General features: G+C 62.3%; 2 protein-coding genes across 2 annotated transcripts; one reads left to right on the forward strand and one right to left on the reverse strand.

Annotated features, from left to right (window-relative positions):
* Window positions 1-1,138: 1,138 nt before the first annotated feature.
* GNAI2 (G protein subunit alpha i2) lies at window positions 1,139-16,232 on the forward strand. The gene is made up of 9 exons (XM_074151924.1): window positions 1,139-1,315; window positions 9,382-9,424; window positions 9,605-9,746; window positions 10,127-10,287; window positions 12,767-12,895; window positions 14,087-14,216; window positions 14,426-14,579; window positions 14,947-15,154; window positions 15,321-16,232. The coding sequence occupies exons 1-8, from the start codon at window positions 1,198-1,200 to the stop codon at window positions 15,135-15,137; spliced, it is 1,068 nt and encodes a 355-aa protein (XP_074008025.1). The 5' UTR covers window positions 1,139-1,197; the 3' UTR covers window positions 15,138-15,154; window positions 15,321-16,232.
* A 1,156-nt stretch (window positions 16,233-17,388) lies between these two features.
* GNAT1 (G protein subunit alpha transducin 1) lies at window positions 17,389-21,008 on the reverse strand. The gene is made up of 8 exons (XM_074152052.1): window positions 20,903-21,008; window positions 19,244-19,286; window positions 18,749-18,890; window positions 18,518-18,675; window positions 18,298-18,426; window positions 18,080-18,209; window positions 17,832-17,985; window positions 17,389-17,579 (listed from the first exon to the last, which is right to left on the reverse strand). The coding sequence occupies exons 1-8, from the start codon at window positions 21,006-21,008 to the stop codon at window positions 17,389-17,391; spliced, it is 1,053 nt and encodes a 350-aa protein (XP_074008153.1).
* Window positions 21,009-22,444: the final 1,436 nt, after the last annotated feature.

The raw sequence follows: 22,444 nt of genomic DNA on the forward strand, positions 1-22,444 counted from the left end.
CACTCCCCGGGGGGCAGCCCCAAGCCCCCCAGCCCTCTCCTGTGGCACGGTGTGGAGTGGGGGTGAGCCTCCCCTGCTCTCCCTCCCCAGCCCGGGCCCCTCTCTCCCCTGCTCGCGGGCATGGGGCTTTGGTCCAGCCGGCCCCAGGCCTGGGCACAGTGCCAGCTCGTTAGCGAAGCCCTATTAGCGCCATGGCCCGCTCCCACGGGAACAGCCCTGCGCCCTCCACGCTGGGGCCTACAAGCACTGCCCCACAGACCCCAGGGCTGGGCTGCATGGGAGGATGCTGTGCCCCCTCCCCTGGCATTGCACCTTCCAAATTAGAGCATCCCTTGCTGTCCCCCACCCGGCTCGGTGGGTGACAGTTTGGGGAGTGAGGAGGGGCTGGGGGCCTAGGCAGGCGGTGAGGCTCTGCTGCAGGGCTGGCACAGAGCTGGGGCGGCTTGCTGGGCACAGGCCAGCCCCGCGGGGCAGCTGGCACAGCTGGGCTCCCTCCTGGGGCTGCGTGGGGGGTCCAGTTCCCAAAGGAGGTGCCCTGGGAGCTGGGGGCGGAGAGAAAGCGCTGGGGTACCCCCTGCCCTGGGTGAGAGCTGCCAGGTGCCCCATCCTGCCCAGTCCCATCCTGCCTGGTCTCATCCCTTCTTGCGGGCACCCCCAGTCCTGGCATCTGCTGAGGAGCTCCCTCCTCTGGCAACGTGGTATGTGGGTCCCTGAGAGTTGAACCCTACACCCAGCGACTGGACAAGCCGGTCCCCAAGCTCTGAGCCACCACCCTGTGACACCGTGTCCCCACAGAAGGTGGTCGCCCTGAGACACAGCATCCCCCCACAAGGCTGGTCCTGGGGCTTCACTCACTTTGGACCCCAGGCCTAAAGTCCATCTCCCTCCCCATGTCTGTCCCAGGGCACACCATGACCTCATGCTCGCCTCTCCCGGGGGACACCGTGGCCCACCGCCCGCCTGTCCCGGGGCACCCCGGGCCCCACCGCCCGCCGCTGCCCGGAGCTGCCGCCTGGGGGCCCTTCCCGCCGGGCCGGGACGAAACCCCGCCCCCTCTGCCCGCCAGGCCCCGCCCTCCAGCCCCCGCCCTCCTCCTGGCCACGCCCCTCGGCCCCGCCCTTCCTCGGGCCCCGCCCCCCGGCGGGGCGGGCAGGGCAGAGCCGCGGCCGCGCGCAGGCAGCCGCCGCCGCCGCCGCCATGGGCTGCACCGTGAGCGCCGAGGACAAGGCGGCCGCCGAGCGCTCCCGCATGATCGACAAGAACCTGCGGGAGGACGGCGAGAAGGCGGCGCGGGAGGTGAAGCTGCTGCTGCTGGGTGAGACCCCCGGGACACCCCCCCCAACCCCCCCCCCCCGCCCCGGACACTCCTCCCTCCCCGGGACACTCCCCCCCCGCCCCGGTTCCCCCCACAACCCCTCCGGACACCCCCCGGGGCAGCCCCGCCGCCCCCCGCCCTGTGCTGTATTGGAGCGACCCTGGGTACCAGCCCGCTGGGGTGCCGGCCCCACCCCGGGCATCCCCCAGGAGTGGGATGCTGGGCCTAGCCCAGGTTTCGGGGTCCCCCCCCTCGTGGGATATTAGACCCATCTCGGCCCCCAGGAATGCCCTCAAGAAGTGGGGTGCCTGCCCCACCCCAGTCTTCCGGGTTCCCCATCAGGAGTGGGGTGCTGGCCCCACCCCAAATCTTGGGAATCCCCAACAGGAGTGGGATGCTGGCCCCACCCCAGGCTTTGGGGATCCCCACCAAGGAGTGGGGTGTTAACCCCATCCCAGGCACCAGGGATCCCCACCACCCCCCCCAGCAGTGGGATGCTGGCCCTGCAGCAGGCCTTGGGGATCCCCTCTGGAGTGGGATGCCGGCTGTACCCCAGGCTTTGGGCATCCCCCCCCGGAGTGGGCTTCTGACCCTGCAGCAAGCCTTGGATGTCCCCCAGGAGCAGGGTGCCAGCCCCACCCTGGGCCGTGGGGTTCCCCCCAGCGGTGGGGGTGCCGGCCCCACCCCACCGTGGTTCTGTTCCCCCAACCCTGTCGGTGTCCATTCCTTGGAGGTGCAAGCGGGGGCATCCCCACCCTCCTCCTGGCTGGTCCCCCCCCCCAAGCTAAGACTCCGCAAGGCTGGGCGCCCCGTTCTGCCTGCACGGGACCCCCGGGGGACCCCTCCATGGGCTCCCCTCACCCCGTCTGGCTAGGACGGAGGTATCGGGGCCGACGGACACCCATGTCCCTCTTGGGGCACCGATATGGGCCTGAGCGCCTCCATCCTGCCTTCACCCCCTCCTCGCTGTGGGGGTCTGGGGGGCTCGGGCAGCCGGCTCTGCCTCACGTGCTGCCCGCAGCCGGTACCCCACGGATACCCGATTTTCATACCGATAACGGGCCGTTCGCTCTCTTCAAAGCACCCGGCGATGCTCCCGTGGGCGTTCACAGACCTGCCCTGTGCCTGCGGGCAAGGCAGCCGCTTATTTATTTTAATTTATTTATATATTTTTTTATTTTTTTTTTTAATAACTGCCAGTTGGGTTTTTTTTACTCCCTTTCCGAAATTCCCAGGGAGCGCCTCGCTCCGGGTGGGATGCAGGAGCTCACGGGGCTCCCACGGCACGGTGGGGCGGCGGGGACGCGGGACGGGCGGCGAAATCCCCGGCTGCTGCTTGGGGAGGGAGCGCCGGCAGAAAATGTCTTTCGGCTCGTCGCCGTCGGCAGAGGAAGCCGCCGGCAGCAGGAAGTCACGCCGAAATCCGGCAGCCCTTTATTTGCTCAACCCCTGCCTGCCTTGAGAAATACGTAGTTAACGCCTCGAAACGCTCCTTTAACACAGCACTTTGGGTTGGGTTTTTTTGTTTGTTTGTTTTGTTTTGTTTTTATTTTTAGTTTATTTTTGCCTTGGCGTTAGTCGTGCCGGTGGCAAGCCCCATCCTGGGGTGGGGGGATGCTGGGTGGGGGTCTGTGCCGCCGCGGGGACTCGACGTTTTTTTTCCAGGGAGGGGAAGGTGCCGGCGGAGAGAAACCCCACAGGGTTTGCAGGCTGGTGGGGAAACACGTGGGTCCCCCCCTTCTCCGTGAGCTGCTCCTGTGCTGGGCCTTGCTGTCGGCTCGGCTCCTCTCCCACCGCTGCCCGGCATGAAATAATGGTGCCAGGGGGTGCAGCCAGCTGGGGGGGGTTGGCATCTCCTTCCCCCAGGGCTCCGGGGACCGGCCGGGATGGGCAGCATCACGCTGGCACCGTCGGCACTGGGTGCCTGGGTTGGGGGAGCCTGGCTGGTGCTGAGCATCACCGGGGGCTCGCCGGGTGTCGAGGATCGTGGCATGGGCCGGGTGGCCCGCACCCCCTTCCCCGTGTCCCACTCTGTGCCGAAGCGGAGGCAGGAGGGCTGCATCCCTTCTGCCGAAGCCAGCATTTACGAGCGGCATTTCTGATCTCAGCTGGTTTCCAAAGCCAAAAATAGAGCAAAACAGCTTTTTTTTTTTTTTTTACTTTTTTTTTTTAACGTGTATTTTTTTCCCCTCACAGCTGTTCAGGTGTAAATAGTGCTGGAGACTTGGGTCACTACTGCACATTTCCGAGCTGAGCCGCAGCCGGAAAATCCTCCCGAGGTGGCAGGGAGCGCCTGGGGACATGGGGCTGGTGTTGTCCCTGGGGACTGCTGCTCATGGCATCCCCCCCTCCGCAAGAACCCCTTGAGCTGGGGACACAGTGCTGGGGAGATGCTCCTGGCATCCCTGCTGCCCACGGCTTATTTTTTTTTCCCATGCTCGGAGGAAAATTCAGGAAGAAAAATTAGGGAGGAAAATGGTTTCACCCTTTGTGCCGCATCAGCCCACAGCACAAAGAGATGCCTTTTCCAGACGGATTTTGCCGTACCGCAGCCGTGACTTGGAGCTGCTGGTGGAGCTGGGCAGGATGCGGTGCAAGCAGGGAGCATCGAGCTTGGCGTGCACGGTGGCACCGGGAGCTCAGGGCTGTACTGGCCACCGGCACCACAGAGGGCTTGGGGCTGACCGGTGAAGCTGCCTTGGCTCAGTGCCGACAACCTCCCAAGGTGTTGGTACTGGGAGAGGCTGGGCGCTGCCACCGGCACCTGAAGGTCCACCTGGTGCCACCGTCAGCTCCTCGGCATCACCAGGGCTCAAACCACTGGAGTCGCTGGCTGTTCTGCTGGGCAGCAGTGGCAGCCGGGTCCTGCTCATGGAAGCTGGGATGCTCCGGGGGGATGCAGGACCAGTGGCAGGCAAGTGGTTGCCCGCCTTCGGACCCCCTAATTCCTTATCTTCCTTTGGAGGATGAGGAAAGCCGAAGTATTTCTCGGCTGCTCAGGAGGTGTTAGAGGCTGCGAAGGTGCCCGGGGCGGGGGAAGACGCTGGTGGGTTGATCTTGTCGATTGTCCCTGGTGGTTTTCAGTGCTGGAGGTGCAAACCCTGGGGCGAGGATGCTCCCCTTGCACCCCACCCGGGCTGGGTCTCAGCGGGGTAAGTCACGCAGGCAGCTGCCTGTACAAGATCCTGCCTGGGCGAGCCGGTAGCCGGGGTGAGGGTGGCCAGGGCAGGGCTCGGCAGCTTTATATTTTTTTTTTTTTCGATGCTTGCATAAAAATAGAGGAAGGGAGGGACCAGCTGCGACTTTCGGAGGCTGCGTTGTCCCCGCGCTGCCCTGGGCTCGCGTGCAAGCGGCTGGGTTTGCTGCACTTTGTCCTGTCTTGGGGTTTTGTTTTTCTTCTCCATCCTGCCCCAGCCTGGGGTGATGGGAGGGGATTGGGTCCTCCCTTTGTTGGGGACGCTGGTGGGGTCCCGGTGGTGTTTCTGGCTGCGGACCCAGAGGTGTTGTGCTGGGAGGGGAGTAGGGAAGAGCTTGGTGCTGTTAGATCTGGGGGATCCCACAGCCAACCTCCCTGGAGCTGGTGGCCAGGCTCGGGATGGGATGGGACGGGAGGAAGGAGCTGGGCAGCCAGGATGGGCTGGGTCACCCCAGTGTCCCTGCTGGTGGTGTCCCAGGTGCAGGCAGCTGCTCTCTGCTCCGAGATGAGCACTTAGGCTTTGCTCAGGAGAGGAAACAGGCTTATATTTTATATGTTTTTTTTACACACGTGCATTAAAAATATATATTTAAATATATATATTGCTTTTTTGGTGTATATATATATTGCTCTTTTGTGTGGAGCAATGTATAAATTGCTTTTTATATGTATTAAAAAGCATATATATATATATATATATATATATTGCTTTACAGAAGAAGGTCTCCCTGAAGCTGAGCCCCCCCAGGCCTGTGGGTGCCAGTGGGTGCCGGGGCCAGGATCACAGTGTGCCCGAGCACTGCTGCCATAGCCAGGGCTGGCCTGGTCTCTCCAGAGCCGCTGGGTTTCCTGCTCCGGGCCGGAGCGCGGGTTTCCGGGCCGGAGGCTGGCTGAATCACCGGAGCTGGCGGGGTGGTGGGGGGGGGGCGCTGAGTAATCCTCCATCCCTGCTGGCGGAAAACCCAGGCGGGGGGAGCAGGGTGCCGGCAGCATCCCAGCTGTGCTAGGGGGTGAGTCCCCACTCTGACAGGGGAGGATGGAGGGGATGATGGCACCCAGGGACACAGCACTGCTGGGGGTGGCTCTCTGGCACAGGCTCTGGGTGTTTGTGTGGGACTGTGGGGAGCATCGTGGCATCCCTGTGCCCAGAGCAGCTGAGGGACACAGTGGGTGATGGTCTTCAGGAACCCCCTTTTCTAGGGCTGAGCCCCAAAATTGATGCTGGTGACCCCGAGTGTGTCCGGGAGGGGAGGACAGCTCACTGCCAAGTGGGGGCTCTTCCCCAGCTGCCCCCGTGCTGGCACAGCTGGAGTCGGGGACAAGGGCATGGAATTGGCTGGTGCCAGTGGAGGGGGAGAGGGACCACCCCGGCTACAGCAGGGGCAGAAACAGAGCAGCAAAGTTCCGGGATTCCTGGAAAAAAGCCTGGCACAAGGATAGTTTTGTCCAGCTTGCGAACACCAGCGGCCCTTGTTGGCACTGGGGTACGTTTGCTGTGCTCCCCCAGGGAAATCAGCCCCAGCCCACCTCCTCCTCCTCCGTGTGCTCCGAACGTTCTTCCCACTGCTGATTTATTTCTATTTTACTTATTTTTGTGGGTTTTTTTTCCTGCGTCTCCATGGGCTGCCTTGGACAGGGGGGTCTGTGCCTCCCTGATGCCCCCCAGTTTTTGGGGGTCTTGCCTGGAGACGTGGCATCCCACTGACCACCAATGCCTGGACGACTTCTGGGAAGCAGCCAGCCCTGTGCCGGAATGGGACGGCCCCTGGGAAAAACGCCCTGTGTTGCTGTGGGGTTTTAAAAAAACGCGATTATTTTTACAGCAATTTTCCATCTATTTTGGGTAGGAAGGAAAATGTCGAGGGGAATCTCTTTTTATTATTATTTTCTGAGTCTTTAGGGTAACTCTACTTTTAACCCACACCTTTGAAAGTCCTGTTTGATGGTGGGGACCCCACAGTGCCAAGGGGGGTGGGCTCTGCAGCTGTCCCTCTGTCCAGCCGTCCCTCTGTCCTGCAGGGAAGGGGATCGACAGGTTTGTCCAGCAGTAAAAACCATCAGTAAATCCATGCTCAAATAGTAGTTGCTGTTTGCCGGGCTGGGAAAACTTGCTGGCACAGCGAATGGGGACAGGGCTCCGGGTGCTGGTGATGGGGATGGCTCCGGACCTACTGGCGGATTGAATTCCAGCTTCTCCCTCATAATAAGGAAAATTTTCCAGCTGTACATTGCTTCCATGCACGCCTGGATATTTCAAGGCATAAACCAGGATGGTGCTGTGTGGCAAGATGGAAAATCCCCTCTCAGCGATGCAGGGTGAGGTGGACTCTGAAACCTGTGACCAGCTCCTTAAATATATGGCATTAAATATGTGCTGGCCAGAAAGCATCTTAAAATCGCAGGCTGCAAAATATATGTTGGCTAGATACATTTTTTGCCGCTGGATTAACAGGGCGTTTTGGAGCCGGGCAGCTGCTTGCTTGTTTTAAATTTTTGAAGTTTGTTTTTAACTAAAAAATGGGAGAAATCGGCCCGAGAGAGAGCTCTCCTCCTATTTTTGACAGGCGCCGCTCTGGGAATGAGCGCTGCCCGGTCCCAGGAAGGGCAGGCAGCGCAGGCAGGGAACGGGCAGGGCTGGAGAACGTCTGGCCACGGGGTCACCCCATGGCGGTGGGCTTCTCTCTGTCACCCCCCAATGCCTGGCTGGTGTGGGGGGGTCTGAAGGATGCACAACCCCTCTGGTGCTGCCTGCCTTCTGCCTGCTTTGGGCAGGGGGGGTGGAAGCTGGCAGCTGGCGCCCTGCCCGGGGATTGTTTTGGGGCTGAATGGACGGCAGTCGGGGTTTTCCGGGGATTGGAAGCCCTTCCCCTTTGTTGTGCTCCCCTGGGGAGGGGGGCGGGAAGGGTCCCGGATGGGGAGGGAATGGCAGGCAGGAGGCTGGGGGGCGACTGTCTGGCACCTTGCCCCAGGGATGATTATAAGCAGGGTCCACTCTTGCTCTGTGTCTCAGTTTCCCTCCTGGGCACCCATCGGGGAATGCTGCCCAGCCCGGTGGTGTGGGGTGGCCTTGCCAGAAACCAGAGATATTTCATGGAAAAAATGAAGGGATACACTGAGTCCTTCCCCCCACCCCACCCCCCTTCTCCCAACTCTGGGCAGGAGTTGCCAGGACTGACCACGAACGTCGGCCGCGCTGGCCGGGCCATGCCGGCTGCCGCGTCAGCATCTCCAGGGCGCCGGGGGAGGCTGGGACAGCAGTGCCGGGGAGCCCCCGCCGAGCCGAACCCCAACCTCGGGGCTGAGCAAAGCACATACAGCGTGGAAACCGTGGGGCGGGGTGGTCGTGGCAGTAAAGCTAGGGTCTGCATAGCCTCAGTATGGCCCCAGCCTCGGGGGTCTCTGTGCCCTGAGCGATGTCCATGGGGGTCCATGCCCATCACCTAGGCTGCGTTTATGCCGGTGGCACGGGCAGGGGCAGCAGGCATATGCTCCCTGCCGCCATGTCTCAGCTGGCATGACGGGCTCTGTTTTTCCTGGTTAATTTTAGCATAATCTCCATTTTTAAATTTTTTTTTTTTTTTTTTTTTCCCCTCCTCTGTAATCTCTCTTCCCCCTCTGTGGCCGTGCTGGCACAGCCCTGCCGCTGCCTGCTTGGGGCCCCCCGTAAGGGCAGTTCCGTGGCTGAGGGCAGCGGCAGAGGGACCCCCAAGGGGTGGAAGAGGGCACAGGGATGGGCTTGGCTCTGGGGGATCCCCCAGGATTGGCACCTGGAGGCAGGGACTCCGCTGGTCTCTGGCCAAAGGGGGTTCATCCTGCTGGGGGTCCTGGGGGTGAGGCGAGCCAGGCACTCGTCCATCTCAGTGGCACTCCCTGCCCGGAGAGGGGACAAGGGACATGCGCCATCCCTTTCAGCTTCCCCTTTGAGCTTCCCCTTTTCTGCAGCCGGGGTGACTTTGCTCCTTCCCTGCTCCCAGCCCGGGGAGGGAGGGCTGGGCCAGGAGCTGCATGTTGCCTGCAGGGGGGTGACATCCCCAAGAGGGGACATGGTAGCAGAGGGGGAGCCTTAGGCGCCCTGGCTGTCCTCTCTGAACCCCTGCCATCCCGCATTCAGATGCTGAAAAATAAACCCACTCCTGAAGCCATCGGCTTTCCCTGCTGGCAGCCACCTCCACAGCCAGGCTGGGGCACGGGACCCGGCAGCCTGGGAAGTGCGCGCTATTTAAAAAGCAACCCGGGGGCGGCTGATCCCGCTGGGATTTGCTCGAGCTGCCTGGCGGAGGCGGCAGCTTCTTCCTGAGTTCCCTGGGGTGCTCGGCTTCAGGTACCCACCCCCCTGCCCGCACCTGGTGGCACGAGCATCTTCTCGTCCTGGCCGCTGCCAGCTCCATCCGTGGGCTCATGGCAAGGCTGGTGCTCCATTGTCCCCTGACACAATAGGGATGCAGGATGTGGGATGCGGGATGTGGGATGTGGCAGCTAAGCTCAGGCTCTGCCTGCAGCTGTGATGGCAGGTGATAGGCAGGGTTTAGCTCCCGCTGTTGCAGGGGGTCCCCAAGCTCAGCCGAAGCCAGGGGTGTCAGTAATCTTGCCCCAGAACCACAGGGCAAACATTAATGCATTGATGTCACTTTCCTGGCCCAGAGCAGGTGTCATTTCTTCATGCAAGGCTCCCTCCCCGACTCCCCTCTTTCCCCTCCTTTCTTGGCCCTGACATTCCCAGTGCCCATCCAAGCATCTGCTGTGGCTCTTCTCCAATGGCTGAGGCACCCGCTGCCCTGCCTCCCTGAGCTGGGGTGCCGGCAGGGTTGGGGTCTCTTGCTTCGGGCAGCACCTCACTGCTTGTCCCCCCCCCTTCTCTGTTTCTCCACAGGTGCTGGCGAGTCTGGGAAGAGCACCATCGTCAAACAGATGAAGTGAGTGGTCCCCACACCATCACTGTGGCCGATGTCATGCAGACCTCGGCTGCAGGCTCTGAAACCGGTGGCAGCCAGGGAAAGCTCCCCATCGGTGCTGCCGCAGAGCATGGGTGGGGAGCAGCACCCCGGGGTGCCCCGCAAAGGGCTGACCTTGCCTGTGTCTCTCCCCTACCCCAGGATCATCCACGAGGATGGCTACTCAGAGGAGGAGTGCCGGCAGTACAAAGCTGTGGTCTACAGCAACACCATCCAGTCCATCATGGCCATCATCAAGGCAATGGGGAACCTGCAGATTGACTTTGGAGACTCCTCCAGAGCGGTTGGTGCCCTCCTGCTCCCTCTGTGCCTGGCAGGGGTGGAGGTTCTTGGGGGGCAAAAGCAGATGTGCCCAAAGCTGGACCAGGATTAAGGGTGGTCCTGCCCAAGCCCTGCTGCTCCCTGGCTGGCTGTGACCTCCCATCCCTGGCGCTGAGGCTGGGGGACCCAAAGCATGACCCGTGAGCGGCCTGCCCCAGCACAGCCCCTGATGGGTGCAGGGGTGGGGGTCCCACTGCTTCCCTTGGGTCTTGTCCCCATCCACCACTGCAGCTCCTGCCCTGCTGTCTGGGTGGGATGCGGTGGACTCTGGTCAGGTCCTTAGGGGCAGAGCGAGCTTTGATAACCTTGTGCTGATGCTTGAGCCCTGTTTTTTCCCTGCAGGATGACGCTCGGCAGCTGTTTGCGCTCTCTTGCACTGCCGAGGAGCAGGGCATCATGCCGGAGGACCTGGCCAACGTGATCCGGAGGCTGTGGGCTGACAACGGGGTCCAGGCTTGTTTTAACCGCTCCCGAGAGTACCAGCTGAACGACTCTGCTGCCTAGTGAGTACCCCTGCTCCTCTCCCCTTTCTCGGCTGGATCCGAGCCCTGCTGGCTGCATCGCTTTTATTGAGCAACAGAAAATCCCCCCGGGGGCTGCTTGGGGGCTGGTGCTGCCGCTTCCCGCCCGGCGCTAGGGCTGAGCCCAAGCAGAACTGGGAAGGCAGATGTTTTGAAAGCTGTTTCCTCCTCTGATGAGGTGCTGTATCCCCCAGGAGGTGGGCACAGAGGCATCCCCTTCTGTCCCCACCGCCCTTCCCCGGGGATGCTCTCCCCTGGCCTCCCTGTGGTGGCTCCCCCCGGTGTAAGCAGAGCCAGGGATCCTGCCCGCCCGTGAGCATGGGTCATGAAGACAGGGAAGAACCCCAAAGAAAGCACTGGGGACCCTTATATCTGAACAGGGTGCACAAGAGGGTTTTCTTTTTCCTTTTAAATGAGTCTATGTGGCAGGACTCGGCATTACGCTGGTGTGTTAGCCAGCAAACTGGTGTTAGATAGATAAATTGCCTGCATCTGGTTGGGTTTATCCCTGAAGAGATTTATTAAATAAGTTAATCTGCCTAAAGTATGATTGCTGGAGAGGGCGGTGCGGCCGAGGCTGCGCTCAGCTCGCACGGTACCCTCCTGCCTGCCCTCTCTGCCCAGACCCCTCACGATAAAGCAGTGCTGGGGGGAGCTTGTGGTGTCCCAGGAAACCCCTGCCAAAGCTGCCCCTGCTGGGGATTGAGCACCCTTGGGACTTGCTGCCATCCTGGGGGCTGCTTGGTGCCCCCATGTGCCAGCCCAGCCGTCCCCCGGGGCTTGGCACCGGCAGGTCCCTCTTCTGCACCGAGGTCACTGGAGGGAAGAGGTTGCAGGAAAGCTGCCGGCAAGTGCCGACCACGGAGAAGCTCCTGCCGGCGCTCTCCTCCGGTGCCTGTGGCTTTCGCTTCCTCCTGCTCAGCACCCACCCGCCCTCCCCGGCCCCTCTCCAGCTCGGCCCCATCGCTCCCCAGCCAGCGCCGGCGTTTCCCCGGCAGTGCTGCGCTGTGCTGTCCGTGGGTGCTGGTTTTGGGGCACGGCAGCCCCGGCGGGAGCCTGGCAGCTCGCACGCACGCACGGTTCCAGCAAACACATCTGCAAAGTGTCTGCAAATCGAGTATCGCCATAAGTGCGTTTATGGAGTGTTTGGCACATGGCGGGGGTTGGACAGGTATTAATTAGGAGCTGCCTTGAACTGTTGCTCCGGCCTTTCTCCAACCCTGTGGAGATGCTGGTGGCCGATGCCCGTTCATCCCCGTGAGGATGGTGCTGTGACTGTGGTGCCACCGGCATGGGGCACCCTGGGGATGAGGAACCCCGTGCCCGACACCCAGCCCACCCGTGCCCCAGCAGCAGCCCCCAGCCTCCTCCTCCGCAGCCCCCCGGGGTGCCCAGAGCTCAGGGTGCCGGGGTGGGTGCTCACCGGCACCCTGGGGCCGGGTGCGAGGTCCGAGTGCTGCCGGCGCCGCGCATGGCCCTGCCTTGGTGTTTCCTGTTTTTTTGTCAGCCGGAGGCCGCGTGTGTTTCCGGCTGTTTTTGAGCTGCTCTGCAGCGGCGGCGGCGTGCCGGCCCCCCCGCCCTCCCACTGGCAGCAGGGTCCCGGGGCACCCACGGCTCCGGCTTTGACCCGGCACACCGGAGGGCTTCCCGGGAGCGGGAGAGCCACCACACTGCTATTGGAGTCTGGGATCTCCGTGGCCTCGCAAGCTGTAATCTGGCTTTCACCAGATTACGGGGCTGCAAAGGCCTTAATGAGCGCAAGCCTAATTTGCTTAAAGGAACCCGTTCATAATAACCCAATTAAAGCAACGTGAGCTGGAGAAATTGAAACCTGCCTTGATCCCCCTGGCATCCCTCGGCAGGTCCGGCAGTGGCTTAGGGACAGAGCCACCACTGCTGCTGGGAGCCGGGGTCTGGCACGGCCAGGCAGGCAGCAGGGCAGGCGATGTCACCCTGGGGGGCTCGGGGTGGGCAGCAGCCCCCTGACCATGCTGCTCCCCATCCCTCCGGTTGCCCGCCTCCCGCTTCCTCCCAGGACGCCGGCCCTTTGTGTTTTTTGACTATAAATGGCACGGCGCCATCGATTGTTTCCGCCGGCGCTGTGGCCGGTTGCCATAGCACTGAATACTTTCCTCTTGCCGTTTCCCTCCGTGCAAACCGCCAGGGGAATGGGGGGGAGCCCCCCAGCCCCGGCTGAATCCCCTGCCCGGCCCCCAGTGCCCGCGTGCTGCCCCCCGAGCTCTCGTTCTTCCGCGGCCCCTTGCTACCCCAACACGGGCAGGGGCGGCGGGGTGACCCCGGGGTGGGGATGGGGGCTGCTGGGCTGCCCGGCTCGGTGCTGCTCACCCCGAATGGATGATGCCGAGGTGTGGCCAGGGGTCCCTGGGACCTCTGGGTGGGATTTGGGTGGGTCATGCCCCTTGGGTCCAGCTTCCCCAGTGCCTTTCTGCTCCCTCCCCAGCTACCTGAATGACCTGGAGAGGATAGCCCGTGCTGACTACATCCCCACCCAGCAGGATGTGCTGCGCACCAGGGTGAAGACCACCGGCATCGTAGAGACCCACTTCACCTTCAAGGACCTGCACTTCAAGTAGGTTTGACCCTTTCCCTTTTGCCTTCTCCAAGGCAAAAAAAAACAAAAAAAAAAAGAAAAACCCTCCCTGCCTCTCCATGCCAGCCTGGATCCTGGTTGCATGATGCACGGAGCTCCCCCCCGGCTTTGCTCATGGCGGGAGCTGCTGCCTCAGAGAGAGCGGAAACCGCTGAAATAGCTGGAGCAGCCTCAAAAACGCCTTGCAGGGCTTGGCCCGGGGGCGGATCCAGCCTCTGGCGAGGAGGGAAGGGGGAAGGCGCAAGGCGGCTCCGGGTGCTGTGACGCTGCTTCCGCTGTAGGAAGGGCTCTGGGTGGGAGCTGGGGGTCTTGGGGTCAGGAACTGTCATTGCTGCCCGCTGGCATCCTGGCATTCCTTTCCACCAAAAACCATGGGAAATAGTCAGGTTTCCAAGGCAAAAAGCTGGCATTGGATACATCCCGGGGGATTTAGTCACTTTGCAACGGAGCTGCTGGCAGAAAGACCTGCTGGGCTCCTCCCCCAGCGTGGGGGGCTCACAGGGACCTCTGTGCCACCCCAGTGGGATGGCGATACTTGGGCATGCGTTGCCAGGGCTGTGGTTTGGAGGTGGCAGCGGGGCAGAGAGGGTAGTCCAGGGGGGAGCACGGCAGTGAGGAAGCCTCCCTGCTGACCGGGTGGTTTGCAGTGGATGTGGGGCTGCAGCCGGGCTCTTCTCTGTGGAGTCAGGGCATCCTCTGCTGCCGGCAGCAGGAGAGGCACACGGTGTACTGGGATCATCCCCCGAGCCCTCATGCTGCCCGTGATCCCACTGAGCCCCCAGACACTTGGCTGAGCACCAGTGGATCCCCTTGGTCCGAGGTCTCTGGCAAAACCCTGCAGTGCCTGCTCCAGAGCAGGTCTCCGAGAGCATCTGCTGGAGCCTGGCTCCAGGGAGCATCGCGCTGGCACAGTCTGGGAAAGGTGGCCTGATCCTGCCCCAGCTCATGGTGGGGATTTGCTCCGACTGGGAAATAAGCCCAGACACCACCTGGGATGGACAGTGGGTGCCGGGGCAGATCCGTGGCAGCAGCAAAACCCCTGGGGCAGAGGTGCCACGCTCTGCCCACCCAGCTCCTGCTCTGGGCAGCTGGGGAAACTTAGACAGGGAGAGGGGCAAGGGTGGTGGGGCCAGGAGCTGCTGCCCACCGCCACATTGCCTCCCTGCCCAGGATGTTCGATGTGGGCGGCCAGCGCTCGGAGCGGAAGAAGTGGATCCACTGCTTCGAGGGGGTGACGGCCATCATTTTCTGCGTGGCCCTCAGTGCCTATGACCTGGTGCTGGCTGAAGACGAGGAGATGGTGAGTTGGGGGTAATGGAGCCGGTGCCATGAGCCCTCCCCTCCTTGGGGATCCAGGGGAGCACCCCCTCCTCTGGTGACTACCAGTGACCTGGCCAGCATGGCCCAAGCCCTGCAAGGCCCTCAGCATCCCCTGCCTGGGGGGGCAGCAGTGGGGCGGGTGCTGCCTGGGGGTCCCTGCCCATCTCAGGCTGCTGTCTCCCCTGCCAGAACCGCATGCACGAGAGCATGAAGCTGTTCGACAGCATCTGCAACAACAAGTGGTTCACGGACACGTCCATCATCCTCTTCCTCAACAAGAAGGACCTCTTTGAGGAGAAGATCGTGCACAGCCCCCTGACCATTTGCTTCCCTGAGTACACAGGTACTGTGGGGTCCCCCGCAGTTCCCCTGGCAGTGCCTTGCCCAGGCAGTGTAGCAGGAGATGCTGGGGATGGAGATGCTGGCTGTCCTGTGCCTGGGGAGCAGTGTGTTGGGGCAGGAAGGGGGGATGCAGTGGTGTTTGGGGTGCCCCAGGGGATGGGGAAAGATGGGAAGGGGAAGAAGGGGCAGCAGCCCTGGGTGGGGGGACGGTTTAGCTGAGGCTCTCTGTGGCTGGGGAACATCAATTCAGCATCAGGGTGGTGGCTGCAGTAGTATGGGGAGCCAAGCCAAGCCCAAACCCCTTTGGTGCCGGTGGTGGTGGGGTCTCTGGGCAACTGTAGGACAGCCCAGTGTCTCCTCCTCCCCAGGGGCCAACAAGTATGACGAGGCGGCCAGCTACATCCAGAGCAAGTTCGAGGACCTGAACAAGCGGAAGGACACCAAGGAGATCTACACCCACTTCACCTGCGCCACCGACACCAAGAACGTGCAGTTTGTCTTTGATGCCGTCACTGACGTCATCATCAAAAACAACCTGAAGGACTGTGGGCTCTTCTGAGGGCTGGCGCTGCCCAGGTGGGTGGTGGTCCCAGTGGTGGCCCCCCAAATGGGTGGTCATGGAGCACCCTCTGGGGCTGGGACGGGCACTGCCTGCCATCCTGCTGTGGCACAGGCTGGCAGGGGGTGCCTGTCTCCCCCCCTGTCCCCAGACCCCATCTGCTCACCCTCTGCTCTTTCCTAGGACCCCCGGCCATGCCGGCGAAGGAAGGACCATGCCACCTCCCCACTCCTGCTTCTCTTCGGATTCATCCCTCCACCCTCATCCCATAAAGAGACTTTTTGGGTGCCAGCATGGTGGCAGGACCCGTGTCCCCCCTGCCGTCCCTGCTCGCCACCCCCCCATCCTCCTCCTCCTCGTCGGCGTCACCCTTTTTGCCTTCCTGGGGAAAATGAGGTTTCCATCTTGGTTTTTAACCCCTGAACCGCTCCAGCCCTCCCTCATCATTTGCTCCCGAGCCCTGGCGCTCTCACTGTTTACATTGCAAGTGTTGCTGGCACGGGGGGGACGCAGGGGTCCCCTTGGGGACACCCACCCGGCTGCAAACACCACCGACAACATTCCATTTAGTAAACCAGAAAAGAAAGGAAAAAAAAAAAGGAAACACCCCCTCCCTCCCCCCCAAAACGACGCAAAAAAAACCCACACCACACCGGCTGGGGCCAGGTTGCTTTTTAAAGAAATCTTTTTACCAAACTATTTAAAAGCGTCAAGTGCTACGTGGTGGCGGCGTCCTCTGTGGCCAGCCCACCCCCCAACCGTGTGCCTTGGGGGGGTCCGCGCCCCACTCCCCCTCGCTGCCCCCCTGCCCTGAGGGTCAGGCAGCCCCTGGTGGGCAGCGGCTGGGCAGGAGGGCGGGCAGGGGGTGCTGCCCACTGCCTGTATCCCCCCCCCCCCTTCTTTCTAAGCCTAGTTTCGTAGGGCTAGCTGTTGCGTTGGGCGAGGAGAGCCCGCTGTACAGAGCGGCCCCTGCTGTGTCCCCCCTCCCAGTCCAGGGTGGGGGGACCCCCTCAGCCGGTGCCTGCGGCCTCGCTTTTCCCACGGGATGTTTTACCGAATTGTTCACATGGTTTGAAATAATAAAATGTAGAAAGGAAAAAAACAAAAGAGAAAAAAAATACATATACTGACACACACACACACACCCTGCTCCATGGCGCTGGGGTGGGTGTGGGTGCTTCACCTCTGTGGGAGGGCTGGGGGTCCCCAGGGGTGGGAGGGGGACACAGGGTGTGCTGGCATCACCCTGGGAGCTCAGCAGCATCCCCTGGGTGAGGGGGGGTGAGGGCAGCAGTGAGACCCTTTGGGAAGGAGCTGGGATATTGCTGAGGGGGCTGAGCCCCCCCGAGGGTGCTGGCTCAGCAGCTGTGGGGGGCCATGACCAACACCTGGCCCTGCAGCAGGGGAATGGTGGCACCCAGGGGATCCCAGTACTACCCAGTCCTCGGGGACACCCACTGACCTGTGGCCCTGAGGGAGATGTAGCACCCCTTGCACCCCACCCAGCAGCCCACAGGGACCCCCAGCTCTAGGGGCACCCATGGACACCCTGAAGCACCCAAGGGACCCCAGCAGCCCCCAGCTCCAAGGGGGCACTCAAGGGACACCACCCCCCAGCACCCCTCAGCTCAAAGGTGTACCGGGGTCCCCCAACACCCTGCAGTGCTCCAAGGGACCCTCAGCACCAAAGGGCACTCAAAGACCCCCCAGCCTCTCCAGAGCTAAGGGTGATCTGGGGACTCCCAGCACCCCTCAGCTCCAAGGGGTTCCTGGAGATGCCCCCAGCACCCCCCAGATCCAGAAGGAAGCCAGGGCCCCTCAGCACCCCTCAGCTCCAAGGGGGCCAGGGATCCCCAGCAGCCAAGGGATTCCCAGTACCCCCCCCGGCTCCAAGGGGTATCCAGGGACCCTCAACACCCAAGGGACCCTCAGCACCCCCCAGCTCCAAGGGTACCAGGGACCCCCAGTACCCAGGGTCACCCAGTGCCCCCCAGCACCTGGAGCCCTCAGTGACCCCCAGCACCCAGTGGTACTGGGTGCCCCAAAGTGCTGGCCGGTGGGGAGGGGGAGTGGGACTGTGCTCCCCCACCCAGGGGTGGCTCTGAGGCTCAGTGGGTCAAATCCTGGGGATTCAGGGCCAGGGGAGATGGTTGTGGAGGTGGGATGGGGGCAGCGGTAAGGAGGTGGGATGTGGGCTGGGCCCCAGGGGAAGGGGAGGTCAGGGCTGGGGAGGGGGCGCTAGGGCTGGGGCTCAGAAGAGCCCACAGTCCTTGAGGTTCTCCTTGATGATGATGTCGGTGACAGCATCGAAGACAAACTTGACGTTTTCGGTATCAGTGGCGCAGGTCATGTGGGAGTAGATCTCCTTCACGTCTCGCCGCATATTCAGCTCCAGGAACTGCAGCTTGATGTAGTTGCCCGCATCGTCATAGGTGTTGGGACCTGGTAGTGAGCAGGGTCCCCTCCTGGGCTGGTGTCTCCCCACCATGGGTGCTGGCCCAGCGTTATCTAGGGCTCCCCCGGGTGGGCAAACCTTGCTTGGTCCATGAGCAAGGCTAGTGCAGCATCTCTTGCATGGGATGCTGAGGACACCTGGTGGGTGGCTGCTGCAGGGTGCTGGCACCCAACCCTTCACCACCAACCCCCCCATCACCACCCGCCTGCACCCGATGGGGAAGCCGCTGCCACCCTCACCATCATAGTCGGGGAAGCAGATGCTGAGATGGGCCTTCTTGATCTTCTCCAAGAAGACGTCCTTCTTGTTGAGGAAGAGGACAATGGAGGTGGTGGCAAAGTAGCGGTGGTTGCAGATGCTATTGAAGAGGTGCAGGCTCTCGTGCATGCGGTTCTGTGTTGGGACACAAGCCCATCAGCCCCATGTTGACCCCCACATCATGATGGGAACAAAGCAGAGGGGGTATGGGGTGGTGCGCCTTCCTCACCACTTCGTCATCCTCCACCAGGACCATGTCATAGGCGCTGAGGGCCGCGATGAAGATGATGCAGGTCACCCCCTCGAAGCAATGGATCCACTTCTTCCGCTCCGAGCGCTGGCCACCCACGTCGAACATCCTGGGCAGGACAAGGAGGGGTCAGCACCCCCTCCCAACCCCCTGCCCACCCCCTGAGTGCCAGCCCTCACCGGGGGCTCGGCCCCCACCTGAAGTTGAGGTCTTTGAAGGAGAACTGGGTCTCAATGATGCCAGTGGTCTTGACACGGGAGCGCAGCACGTCCTGCTCCGTGGGGACGTAGCCAGGGGTCACCAGGCGCTCCAGGTCTGACAAGTAGCTAGCCAGGCACATGGTGCGCATGAGACATGGATTAGCACCCCAAGACACATACCCCTCCCCCCCCCCCCCGACTCCCCCACCCCACATACTAGCCGGCTGAGTCATTGAGCTGGTACTCAGAGGCACGGTCGAAGCAGGCTTGGATGCCCGCGTCCTTCCAGAGCCGCCCAATGATGTCTGACATCTCCTTGGGCATGGTGCCCTCCTCGATGGTGTCCGAAAGATGTAGCAGCTTGCGGGCATCATCCTACAAGGCAGAGGGTCTCAGCAAGGCCTGAGGGCTGGGGGGACCGCCAAGCCCAGCGTGGGGTGCCGCTCACCTGGCGAGCCGTGTCCCCGTACTGGATGTTGAGGGTGCTCATGGCCCGCACGATGGCCAGCATGGACTGGAGCGTGTTGCTGTAGATGATGGCGATGAACTCCAGGCATTCCTCCAGCGAGTAACCATCCTGGTGGATAATCCTGGCCAGGGCAGGTACATGGGGCTTAGCTGGGAGACGGGAACTGGGGGGGCACCCGTGGGTGCAGCATGGAGCTGAGGTGGGTGCTGTGGGGTGAAGGCACCAATGGGTGCCACATGGGGCTGGTCTGGGCACTATGGTGTGGGGGGCATCCACAGATGCAGCATGGGGCTGAGGTGGGCACTGTGGCATAGAGGGCATCCATGGGTGCAGCATGGAGCTGAGCTGGGTACACGCCATAGCTGTGGCATGGGGCAGAGCAAGGCATGGTGGGACAGGGGCACCCCGTGTCTGCTGCGTGGGGCAGGCATGTGGCATGGGGGGCATGGCTAAGTGTCACCCCCTGGCACTTACTTCATCTGCTTGACGATGGTACTCTTCCCTGACTCTCCTGCTCCTGTGGGGACAAAGCATGGGTCATGGCGCTGCCTGCACCGTGGGCACCCTCAGCTGCACCCCACATTGGCCCCCTGGGATTCCTGGTGCCTGGCATGGCCAGGGGACAGTGGTGGCCATGCCAAGGCAGGGGGATTACAGCCTTTTTCCAGCGGGCATTAAGGTTGGGCTGAGCCGCTGTGGCTAATGGGATCTGTTGCGGCTCAGCCAGGGACGTGCTTGGGGACCCAGGGGAGGGGTAGGGGACACAGTGGCATTGCAACTCCACCACCCACCACCCGATGCCTCAAGCCTGTGGCAGTACAGGAGGACATGTCCTGGGCTGGGATGGGAAGACAGCAATAGCACCCATGGTCCCACCATGTCCAGAGCATCCTAGTCTTTGGGCACCACTGGGGCAGCTGGGAGGGATTGGGACAGATCTGTAGTGCTGGGGAGGGGGTGCAGGGACAGACCCCAGGGCTGGGCAGAGGGGTGGTATTGTGGGCTACACAGGGGTTCCTGGGAGGAGGAGGGAGGTGATGTCGGGGTGGGGTGTTCATAGATAGTGTTGGTGAAGGCTCTAGAGATGGGTTGGTTGGGGTGAGGGGGCCTTGGAGTGGGGGGGATATTGAGTGGGCTGGCTGGGTTTGAGGGATACCTGGAAGCTGGAGAATCTTAGGGTGGGCTACTGAGATGGGTTGTTGGGCTCAGGATATCTGGGAGGGCATTCGGGGCTGGGGAATAAGCTGGTTTAGGGGAGTCTGGGAATGGGGGGGCTGTTGGTGTGGGCTGATTAAGTTTAGGGGTGCCGTAGGGGAGAGAGAAATGGTGGGTGGGCTCTTGGGGTTGGTTGGGCTTAGCTGTGCCAGGAGTGGTGGAGGGTGCGGACAGACAGGGAAATATGGGAAGGGGCTGTTCAGTTGGGCTGTTTGGGTTTAGGGGTTCTGGGGAGGGCAGACAAATGTTAGGGGGCTGTTAGGTTGGGCTGGTTGGGTTTAGGGGTGCTGGGGAGGGCAGACAAACATTAGGGGGATTCTAGGTTGGGCTGGTTGGGTTTAGGGGTGCTTAGGAGATGGAGGCTGTTGGGTGGACTCTTGGGCTGGGTTGGTTGGGTTTAGGGGGAGTCAGGGAAACATTGGGTGGGCTGTTACGATGGGTTGGTTGGGTTTAGGGGTGCCTGGGAGCAGGAGGTTGTTGGAGGCACTCTTGGGGTGGACTGGTTGAGCTAAGGGGTGCTGGAGGCATCAGGGAAACATTGGGTGGACTGTTGAGGTGGGGAGTAGGGGGGGTGTTAGGGCTACCTAACTAATGGGGGTGCTGTTAGGGTGGGCTAGTTGGTTTTAGGGATGCTGGAGGAGTCGGGGAAACATTGGGTGGGCTGTTGAGGTGGGCTGCTTGGGTTTAGTGGGATGTGTCTGTGGGTTGTCAGGGGAACATTGGGTGGGCTGATTGGATCTGGGGGTGCAGCTGGGGGCTAGGGGAACATTGGGTGGGCTGGTTGGGTTTAAGAGGGGTTGTTGGGGTGGGCTGGTTGGGTTGAGGTGTGCTGGGAGGTGTCAGAGAAGCACTGGGTAGGCTGTTGGGGTGAGATGCACAAAGGATGGGCATCTCCCCCAGGGTGTTGTCCCCCCATACCTAGCAGCAGCAGCTTGACGGTCCTGGCATCCTTCTCAGCGTCCTCCTTGAGCTTCTTCTCCAGCTCGCGGGAGTGCTTCTCCTCGGCGCTGGCCCCGGCGCCCATCCTCGGCCCTGCAGCCCTGCGGCTCACCCGTTCCTTGGAGGTCAGCACCAGGATGGGCAACGAGTTCCAGCCCCCCGCCGCCTCCAGCGCTCGCCTCCCTGCGCCCGCTGCGCCCGCCGCCGACTGCCACCCCTGCCACCACCGCCACCGCCCACCCAATGTGGGCCAAGGACGGGGCCAAGGTCCCAGGGGGCCGCCCGGCAGGATGCTGCGCTCAGCACCCGTGGCTTAAGCTGGGCCCCCCCCCTGCCCTCCCTGGATAAACCCCCTTAAATCTGCAGCGGGCTGAGCTCAGCAATCCCATGGCTCCCGGCGTCAGCGCTTCTGCTGGGTTGGGGGGCAAGGACAGCCAGCCCCCCTCTTTGCCCCCACCCTGGGGCTCGGGACAGTGACTTGGCCACCCTTGGGGTTGTGGGACACCCCCCCCCCCCCCCAGCTCTGGCTCTGTGGTGGACCCTGGGAGGTTGGAGCTGGGGGGGTAGTCCGCTGAGGTCTGGCAGGGACTGTGGGCAGTGGGTGGAAATGTCCCCATTGTCCCCAGCTCATGCTGGTCATCCACTCTGCTCTGGACCAGTGCCCACAGCCCCACAATTAAGCCATCCCAGCAACTCCAGGGGCACTCCCAGTGATCAAATGCCTCAGTTATCCCACCTTGGGCCCCTTCCAGGACCCTCCACGAATGTCCCCAGACACACACCAGTACGGTCCCAGTGTCACCAGGCCAGCCCAGTATCATCCCCCAGAGTGTCCCTAGGCCCCTCCAGGAACACCTGCATAATGTCCCCAGGGACACCCAAGTACCCTCCACAGGGTCTCCAAACCCCTCCCCAGTAACACTTCACAGTATCACAAGGAGAAATCCCAGTATCTCACAAATGTCCCCAACCAACCCCATTCCCCACCCGCCAAGTGTCCTCAGGACATGCTTCCCTCACCCCACAAGCTGCCCCATGTCCAGGGGCACCCAAGTACCACTCCTGTGCTCCCACACGAACCACAGTGACATCCCCAATGTCCCCAGGCTCCTCAGCACCCCTCCCCACTGTCCTTAGGCCACCAGGTCACCCTCCCATGTCCCTAGTGACCCCCTCGCCATCGTGGCCACCCCAGTAGGAATTAGTGTCCCCAGGGACACCCCAGTAACCCCCCTGTGTCCCCACGCCCTCGTCCCGAGTGTCCCTAGGCACTGCCAGGACTCCCTCAGGTGTTCCCAGTACAGCCCAGTGCCCCCATGTCCCGACCCCCCCCAACCCGCTGTCCTCAGTGTGTCGTGTCCCCCCCCCGGCCCCGCTGGGCTCCTGCAGCGCCACTCTGGGCCACCAGGGGGCGAACGGACCCAGCACAGCTCCCAGTACAGCCCCGCACCACCCCCCCTGTGCCCAGCACTGCCCCCAGCATAGCCCAGGACCTCCCAGCACCGACCCCAGTGCCTCCCG

The sequence above is a fragment of the Numenius arquata genome, chromosome 8 (assembly GCF_964106895.1).
Source record: "Numenius arquata chromosome 8, bNumArq3.hap1.1, whole genome shotgun sequence".
NCBI classification, from domain to species: domain Eukaryota; kingdom Metazoa; phylum Chordata; class Aves; order Charadriiformes; family Scolopacidae; genus Numenius; species Numenius arquata.

What these genes read in the sequence shown, in the direction of transcription:
- GNAT1 (XM_074152052.1), bottom strand. Translation starts at nt 21,008, where the DNA reads ATGGGCGCCGGGGCCAGCGCCGAGGAGAAGCACTCCCGCGAGCTGGAG. An exon ending in ACGGGGACACGGCTCGCCAG is followed by an intron (nt 18,676 to 18,748) that starts GTGAGCGGCACC and finishes TCTGCCTTGTAG; the next exon opens with GATGATGCCCGCAAGCTGCT. An exon ending in CTGCTTCCCCGACTATGATG is followed by an intron (nt 17,580 to 17,831) that starts GTGAGGGTGGCA and finishes GCTCACTACCAG; the next exon opens with GTCCCAACACCTATGACGAT.
- GNAI2 (XM_074151924.1), top strand. Translation starts at nt 1,198, where the DNA reads ATGGGCTGCACCGTGAGCGCCGAGGACAAGGCGGCCGCCGAGCGCTCC. An exon ending in ACCATCGTCAAACAGATGAA is followed by an intron (nt 9,425 to 9,604) that starts GTGAGTGGTCCC and finishes CCCCTACCCCAG; the next exon opens with GATCATCCACGAGGATGGCT. An exon ending in TGGCTGAAGACGAGGAGATG is followed by an intron (nt 14,217 to 14,425) that starts GTGAGTTGGGGG and finishes CTCCCCTGCCAG; the next exon opens with AACCGCATGCACGAGAGCAT.